Source organism: Ammospiza nelsoni, chromosome 2, assembly GCF_027579445.1.
Source record: "Ammospiza nelsoni isolate bAmmNel1 chromosome 2, bAmmNel1.pri, whole genome shotgun sequence".
In the NCBI taxonomy this organism is placed as follows: Eukaryota; Metazoa; Chordata; class Aves; order Passeriformes; family Passerellidae; genus Ammospiza; species Ammospiza nelsoni.
Window position 1 is genome coordinate 28,365,288 of NC_080634.1, and position 9,201 is coordinate 28,374,488.

A 9,201-nucleotide genomic window follows, 5' to 3' on the forward strand; every position below is an offset into this window, starting at 1 on the left:
GATTTGAGCGCTAGATCAGAAAATCTTGAGGCTTAAGGGTGGATCTCAATTATCCAGCCCAGGTCTATCGCTAACCATAATGGGCTTTTTGCATCGTTTCTTGAGGACATGCCCATGCAAACAATAGCTGTGTGCCGGCAAGCCAAGGTCTAAATGTATCTAAATACCACAATAATCATTAAAGAAACCACGCCGGGGCACGGGGAGCGGGGCTGCTGTACTGCCTGTACTTGGCAGATACCTGTGCCCCGAGCAGAGCAGGGTCGGGGGAGCAAAGCGCGTCCTCCTGGGGCCTGCTCTGCCCAGAGCTGCTCCCCGCTCCGCCGTCTCCGCTGTAATTGCCTCCTGGAGTGCTGGATGTTAACGCTGCGGCCCCAGGGAATGCTGCTTTTCCAGCGGCCTGTGGGAAAGAACAAAGCGGACAGCAAGAGAGCGCCTGGAGCAAAGCACGGGGGTAGACATCTCGCTCCTCATCAGGGGAAAACCCAAGCTCCAAGTCAGCAGATTTACCACGATTTCAGGTGCTCTTAACATAACAGTTAAGGTCCTGGTACACATATGTGTATCGTGAAAGGAAATCTGCACTGCCCAAAAGCAGCCAGTGCCAGAAGGACATCGAAAAGAAGCATTAGCATTCTGGTGAAGAGCTGATGATATCCCGCTAAACAGAGGCTGGGCTTTCAGGTTTGCCTGGAGCCGTGTGATCCTAATCAAAGCATGGGTAGATCTTCCCGTGAACTTTCCAAACAGCTGAGCCAAGACAGGGTTTTGTGCAATTCACTGTCCCTAACTTTAGCTTATTGAAAAGTTTAAGTCTTTGAACAGGGCCCAAGTTAGTGGGGAAACATGGGGTCTTCCAGAGTGACACCTCACTCTGGGGTCACTGGTGGATATCAGTAGAATGAGTTGCTTTTGGAGAGGTGCTCTCGAGTGAGTTTGGAAATAGCACACATTCAACTCTGGCCCCTTTGTGCTGCGTTTCTCTCTCCCTCCTGTGCTAGGTAGACAATGACATGATGGGGCTTTTAGCATGGGACTCCACCTGGAGAGTCAGTTTGCCAGCTGGGTAAATCCAGGAGCGGCTAATGCAGTGCATCCGAGCAGCTAGGAGAGCACAAGAGAGCTCTCAGAAGGGTGTACCATGGGCACTTCTTCTAACTCATAGCAAATGGGCAGCATCCTGTCCTCAGCCTTGGGCAGCCACAGGAACAGATGCTTTATAACCCACATGCTCTTCCCTGGCAGTAATTTGTTCCCATGTGCGTGGTATGTGCCTTGATCAGCTGCCAGTTTGTACTTCTGCTAATTTGATCAAACACAGGACCAATTTCTCCTAATCTGGGTGTAATCCCTCAGACAGAGCTATCACTGCCTCTGGTCTATGTGCAACTCTTATCTAGGGCGGCCAGAAGAGTGTGACAGCTGCATGATAGTCTGCCTGGCACAATGGGTGGCCCCACAAGAAGGGCCTTGCCACCCTGTTGCCCTCAGATGCACAGAGGGATAGCTGAGGTGCCTTCATGGTACAGGGGAGTGCCTGGAGCAGCCTGAAAGTTATAACTCACCAGCCCATCAGGATATGTCACTTGGAGTGGCTTGTAGCCATCTCTGCACAGGGCTGTAAATCCCCTTGGCCTGCTAAGACCCCCAAGGCTAGAGAGGGTGGAGGAAGCCATGGAGCAGCATCCTCCCCAGAGCTCGCCCTTGGCACTGGCTCTGCCCTGCCAACACGGACTGTGTGACCTGCACACACAGAGGAGACAATGCAGGGCCTTCTCTGGCTTTAGCTTGGGCCATCACTGCTGTGCAGGAACTTTTGGAAAGGCAGTGAGCTCTGCTCTGCCCTGCAGTTGGGCCATGGCTGTGCTCACCCTGGCCACGAAGGGGTGCTGGGTTGGCAGTGTCCAGCCCTGCTCCTGGGGTGTGTCACACACCAGTGCCCACGGCCCATCAAACCCTCTCTTTGCAACACTTGCTGAAGCTGATTAAAGCGTGAGAGCCTCTGTGTCCTCTGGTTCTTACGCAGAGTAAGCAGCAATAGAGACAACACTTGCAAGGACTTTGCTCTAATTTTTACAGATTTAGTGAACTTCATCCACAGCACAGGTGAAACTGCAGGTTTGTGCAGCTTCTTTCTCAATTACTTCTAGTTGAGGCTACTTTTTAAGGTCTCTTGTTTGGATTCTGAACATGTAGGCACAAATTTTTTAAAATGACGCCATTGTAAAAGCCAGTGACCTTGTCAACTGTGCCTGTCATCTGAGTTCTCTCTCTCACTCAGCAATTCTCTTCTTCTAATTAATTTTCTTACTTTTTTCCATGGGGTAATATTACATTGTGTTGATAAGCAGCTCTTTTCTTTTGCCCCAGAACAGTGATGAGTGCAAACAGGGAGATTTAAAAAACCTTGAGGAGAAAGATTTTCTGCAAACAGGACTTATTACATAATTAAATTGTTACAGAATTGAAATTCTAAAGAAGACTTGAAGCAAAAAATCTATAGCTGGTCAGTGTTTTGCTTGCTCATGCTATTTGAGTTGCTCTGAGCAGTAAGTACTGGGAATGTAACACATCCTTGGGCTACAGCCCATCTTGACAGAACAATTTTGCTGCTGAATATGCACTTCTTAATAAGGATAACTGCTCATGTCAAGACTATAATGATACCAATGCACTCATGCCATGGACTGCAACCTACTGTTCTGGCAGTTCTCTTGTTTTACTTTCCCACCACAAGAGCTGGAATTTGTTGGTGAAGTTTATTTTTGCTGGCTTTCCATCTCATGCTGTGGAAGATTTTATGGAGCTATCTTGTCCATTTCAAAGCCTTTTTTAAAGCATCCTTTTCCCCAAGTTACATTGTCCTGAAGTAGCCCTGTATATTTAAACATCAATCATGCAAATGGGTTTCGAGTTTCCCAGGGTACTAAACTCCCTCTGCAAGCTCAGTGTAGGAGAACTACTGTGAGCCTGCACCCTCTAACCACCAGCCTGGCTGGCTCTGCCTGGTGTAGGTGACATTCTTGCTCTTTCCTGGATTCTAGTGCATCTCAGCTAAGATGACAACCAATTTATCTGCACATAAATTCCAGGAGTAAGGGGTACTTCTGAGTGTCAGGGATTAGGACCATACCCAGAATGTCTCAAACCCAATGTGGGGTGAGAATTGTGTGTTTCACAGCCCCTTCCCCAACTCTGTCACTTCTGCAGGACCCCAGGGGGATCCTACTTGAGGCCCTGCCTCTGTTCCTCAGGAAGACAAGAGCGTTTCCTTAGTAACTCCAGGTGGGCAGGATGCTTTTTCTAGTAGTGAAAGACTTGGCCATTATAAGCTATAGGAACTACAGCTGATCACCAGCAAACCTGGGGGCTCCTGCATCCCTCACTGTGGTGGCAAGACCAGTCTGTGACAATGCTGCCTTGTGCTGTTTGTGTGGGTCTGGTGTAAGAGCAGAGCTCCAAATAAAAGACTCCATGGAAAAAAAAAATTGGGGGGGATGGTTTCTGCGTGTTTGTTTCAAGTGGGACCGGTTCTCCAACCTGTTTCAGTGTTTGTCCATAGCACTTGAGCCCACTTAGCTGCTGGGAGAGATGGGAAGTGCCAAAGCAGCAAGAGGAAAAGCCAGGGGATTGTGGTAGTGAGACAAAGATTTTGCCCTGAGAATGCTGATGGATGTTTTGGGGATATCCATGCAGTTTCAGACTCCTGAATGATGAGATTACCTTCCCTCTTTCTTATTGAGGCATGTACCTGGGAGATACACTTTTTAGCACTTCGGTTTCTTCTTACCACATGGTGCTTTGTAGACAATTACACTTCTACTGAAATATCTGCTCTGCAGTATATGCCTAATCACAACACTTGACTTTGTTACTCCTGCAAAAATCTTAATGGGGGCTGGATTCTTGTACAAGTGAACCTGCATAACAAGTGACTCCATTTCAGAGCCCAATACTATCAAACTTTTCTCTCTTATCCTGAGGCTGTACAGAAGAATTTCCCTGGTTCAGGGAAAGAAAACCTGCAACAAATCAGTGTTCAACAATCAGTGCCTTCCCAAAGCTCAAGCACTGCCATGACAGTTTGATAACCAGCTGAAAAATGTGTCTGGTGGAAGATCCAGAGTGGGAGTCTGGGCCTTAAAAACAGGGTCCTAATCCATAACAAATTACTGTGTGCAACACTTGTCCAGAGAGCCCACATAGTGAGGTAAGGTTGCACCATGCTCTCTCTCCTTCCTTGAATAAAAAGTGCCTGCTCTAATGAGAGGCAGGTCCCTGATTCAGCAAAGCACTTAAGTGTTTTGATGAACTGGGGCCAAACTGAACATCTTGTGCAGAACTCGGTTGTCTAGTGAACAATATCAAATATTTTATTCATGGATGCAGACTTAAATGAAAATTAAAGACATGGCTATTTAAGGCCTTAGGTGCCCAAACTCATATTGTTCATTTTTTATTATCTTAAAGTAATCATTTGTACGGGAAAAGAAGCAGCCACCTCCAGAAAATCCATCCCTGTCATGCTGGGAAGAATATTCTCAGTTCTCCCCCAGCACCCTGTCAATTTGATGGCTTATGTAGCTTGCTTAGAAACTTGTCACATTCAGGCTATTTCAGATCAACAAGTTCCAGCCAGCATCCTCTTTTCCTACCAGGAACACCAGGCTTTAGTACCCTTATTGGCTGCATAAGGTGTGGGCAAGCAAGGCACAGCCTCCAGTAGGCCAGATCAGGTATTAGAAGGGTCTTAGTTATTGTGCCATCACCCTTACTTGGCCATCAGTCCCCAGACAAGGCAGCGAGCTCCGTGCTGACCTCTGAGGCTGCAGCCAGCAAGGGTCTCTGTCAGGCTGCTCTCCTCACTCCAACACCTCGGGCTCTCCTGCTGAAAGGGTCTCCCCAACCCAGAGAGCACCAGCCTTGGAAAATGAAGCATTATGGCAGGTGAACACAAACCTCAGCCTGTGAAAGCTTTTGCTGAGCAGTGTTTCACCTGAAATGCTGGATGCAGCAGCATATTGTGGCTGAAGGCTGCACCACAGGCAGGTGGAGAGAGAAGAGCTTGGACTTGGGCACATCCTGGCTTCAGGGTGTTTCTCCTTAGAAACATCATCTTTTTCTAATGAAAATTTTCAGTAGAACATTATCTATGTCTTTTGTATATTTGAAAATATTTCCATAGATAGTGAAATGCCAAAGAGAGCTGTTTCTAGTATGGCAACACATACTTTATTTTCTTCTCCTTGTCCACCCTACAGCAAGAATCTTCAACTCCCTTTTACTTATCAGCACACCCACTTGTCCTCACAGTTAGGCAGAAAACAGTCAAAGTATGGATTGAAAAGAAAATCTGGCATTTTTCACCAGCTTGTCTATACTTAGATGCAACCACCTCCCTGTCATGGAATACAGGGAGATGCAAATGGGAAGAAAATGAGAAAAAAAAAATTTAAAAAGAGTACATGCAGACATTTTTGGCTAAACCTTATGCTCTCTTTGATTTATTCCCATACAGCTACTAGTGCTCAAATGATTTCCAGAGCAGGCATAAGTTACATGGCACTCAGTTTATCTGCTCTGGAATGGCAAAGTGCACAACCAGATATATACTGTGGTTCCAGGGAGTCTAGGGATTTCAAAGGTGCTTTATCTCCCAGATAACTCACTGGCAAAGAAGGGTGAATTAATAACAGTGTTGGTGACTAAAACTGGAATAATAGATTATGAGTATGGGCTTTAAAAAAGAAGTGTCAGTTAAATGCATGTTACAGATTTGCTCGGAGCAAGATATTAATCCTTTATTTTCTTTTTTGGATTTGTGGATTCCTAAGCATTTTTCTTGGAGAAGCACAAATCCTTGAATTGTGTATTTCAATCTACTGGCAATGGCTTTTTTCCCTGTGCTCTCAAGCATCACCCCCCTCCAAGTAGTCTTTGGGGATCTGTGAACCAGAAGTAAAACCCCATCTCCTAGCAGTCAGACAGGAACCACATTCCCCTAAATCCCACACATGGATCTGATTCACTGCATGACTCTTGTAAGCCTCCATCCACCTCCTCTCTGGGAAAGCACAAAAGATCCACAGTCTTAAAGTCCTCGGGCTGCGGGACTTTGAGCTTAGTCCAGAGAAAGGCTGAGCAGCCAGAGTTCCCGCTTACGGAAGTGCCAAGTGCCCAGGAATCTGTGCAGGCACAGCACTGAGGCACTTGCAATGACGGGAATGCTGTGTATTTGTGCCCTTTGCCTCTGCAGTCCTGACACCAGCAAGGTGAATCTATTTATATGCAGTGCTAGAGGCTGGAGCCCTCATTTTCTCCGGGCCTTTGAGGAGCCTTTGGCATGTTTTTGTGACAAAACAATTTTTGAATGGCTTGGAAGGCTTCAGAAAAATAGGAAATACTGTCATAAATGCAAAATGTTTGTATCCCTCAGCCAGGGGGAGGGAAATAACATGCCGGAAGCTTAGCCAAGCCTGACAGGGTATAGTGGATCTTGATCTTTGCTCACCCAATAGTTAGATATTGTTCCCCCTGCCCCCCCTTTAATGGAATCACTGCCTTATCTCTTAAAATGATCTCATTAAAGCAGGGGACAAGACAGCAGAGGGTAGGAGGCCTGTAATTACAGATGGAAGGTCGATAGAAATACCAGTTCATAAACCTTCTCATCTCTGTTTCCCCTCTAAGGGGAGGTGGTCTTCAAAAAAGCATGAACCCCTTTTGACCACTTCTCTGAACCACCCTGAACTCATGGTGGAGATGTCACACAAAGAAAAAACAAATGAGAGATAGCAGTTTTTCCTATTCTGGGGACTATCCACTGGTGGGATCCTAGTTTTCCCAGCAAATGCAGCCCTAGGCTGCGGCAGGTGTGAAGGGGTAAAGAGGAGTTGCTTCTCTGTGTCAAGCTACACAGAGTCCATTACTGGAAGAAGGAATGTGTTTGAGAGCAAGCTTCATATCTAGCAGCAGGAGCAAAGGGCTTTCAGACCCTTGGACTCTTAACTGGAAGCTGCTAAAGCTTTCCTGCATGCTGGCCTTCCCTCACTGTGACTGTTCTCCTGTTCTGAAAATGGCCATAATAAAACTCCCTGCTGTAAATCAATCCCTGCTTCTCAAAGTAGAAAATGTGGCAGGAGGGCCTTGGGATGTCCACAGCAGCAGGCAATGCCCTGCACTGCTCAGCTAAGGCTCATCCCTCTCCTTTCAATGCATCCCATGCTACCTACCCTTGGAATTTGACTGCTGTGCAGCAGCCCACAGCCACACCACAGCTGCTGTCTGAGGGGAAAACAACGTATGGCTGCAGATCTGCAAAGTAACAACTCTAGATTAGTCCTGGGATGACCTGGAGTGGAACACGAAAGCCAAAGAGCAGGAATTTTAAGGTATCAAAGCCTGCCCAGGATTTCACCTGCTGGCAGGAGTGAAGGTCCCTGTATGTTATCTCTGCTTCTCAGTCACCCTGCCAAGGTCTCAGAGGGTTTGTAATTGCCTGTAGATACTGAAAACAGAGCTCTCCTGATTTTTCTTAAGCTAATCTCACTGATACCTATTACGGAAAGAGAACGCAAGCATTTCCAATACAGAACATTACAATCCCTGCCTGGTTTGATGTAATAAAATTTCTTTTGATCTGTATGGATTTGTTCTCTGTTTAAAACACTGACAGTGACACTGAGACATTAATCCAGGTTTCCAGCACCACAGCTGCATGCTACAGTTTCATATGATGCAGAAATGACAATGCATCAACTATCCCAAGGAAAAGATGGGTCAAATCGATAGTGTGCCAAATCAGCTACACTGGTTAGGTGGCACTTCAAGGGGCAATGTAGTGCAGAAGTGGTCTGGAGGTCTTCTTTGAGCATCCTATTGATGATGCTTCTTCACTGCCACATAGAAAGAAGGCCAAGTTTGGTATGGTGCATTGCTGTTCAGGAGTAAAATGCTGTTAAGGAGTGAAAACGAAACTAATAGGTGATTTCAGGCACTGGAATATTGACCCACTTCCTAATGCTTATCCCCTTCTCCCCACCCACAGGCAAGAGCCAAGCCCTTCCTGGGAAATTTCAGAAGAAAATATCAAGGGTAAGTAATGAAAGCTATCTTTGCCTCAGGGTTGGGTTGGTGCAATTTGGTAGGGAGACAGCTGTCCAGATGTTTTCTAGGTAAATAAACCAAAAGCTTCAGCTTCCCAATTGAGGAGGCTGTCAACACAGTGCCAGATCTAATAATGACCATGAGAGGCTCCAATATGGAGCTTATGCAGACAACTAAAAAGTGTCTCTGAAATGTTGGCCTGCTGTCTAGAATTGCATCTGATCTCACTGCTGGTTTTTGCTTTCATGTTCAGTGTGTTCTGTTGCAGAGGCACCTCAGAACTGAGCGATCAAGATGCTTCCATGTCCAGCTGGAGTCACAATGATGGAGCATGTCCCACATCTGCAAACAGCAGATCCATCAGAAGCGCTAAAAGCTGGTCTAGGGAGTAGTGACAGGGCCAAGCCCACCACCAGTGTTTAAATAAACACACGATTGTTTAAATAAACATGATGATTGCAGTGGCAGATATTCCCCTAAGAGTCCATGGTTCCATGGTCAGTTTGATGAGCAAGCTCTTTGTGCAGGATGTTTAAGGCTTGAATTCAGTTCTCTTCTCCTGTGGAAGGGTTTCTAGCCATGCTGAGCAGGGAAGTGCTCTAACTATGTTCCTCTTTCCCAAGAAAGTTCACAGCTATTTTTGGGACCCTCAGCAGGTGAAGCCTCCTGAAACTCTTTCTCATTTCCAAGTTTATACAGGGTTCCAGGGCTTCTACTAAGCCATCAAGAGTAAAAAAGAGCATCAGCTCATTTTCTTTGCCAGAAAATCTAGACAGAAGTAAAAGCAAAGTCGACAAACTTCTGCAAGAAAACCCCGAAACCAAACAAAGTGAACAGACACAAAGTCCTAATTTCTGCATCTGTCTCTCCCAGAATTTGAAAGGTAAGGGAAGGATGACCATAGCCAAACTTGGTCCCCTAGCCGGGCTTGCTGAGCAGCAGAGGGCACAGAAGGCTGCCCCCAAACTCTTCACCGAGTCCTGAACCACAGAAGAGGTTTCAGGCAAGGGCATCTCCCGCGGGACGGGAGCGGAGCGCGCTGCGGCTCGGGCAGGCTGGCAGCCCGGCAGGGACCATGCCCAGCACGAGGAGCGT

General features: G+C 46.6%; 1 protein-coding gene across 1 annotated transcript in view; it reads left to right on the top strand.

Annotated features, from left to right (window-relative positions):
* Positions 1-8,511, top strand: part of LOC132069797 (uncharacterized) — a 55,636-nt gene extending 47,125 nt beyond the window's left edge. The window contains exons 3-4 of the mRNA XM_059466238.1: positions 8,048-8,094; positions 8,375-8,511. Coding sequence (XP_059322221.1) covers positions 8,048-8,094; positions 8,375-8,498 — 171 coding nt within the window. The 3' untranslated portion in view covers positions 8,499-8,511. The remainder of the gene's footprint in view (positions 1-8,047; positions 8,095-8,374) is intronic.
* Positions 8,512-9,201: the final 690 nt, after the last annotated feature.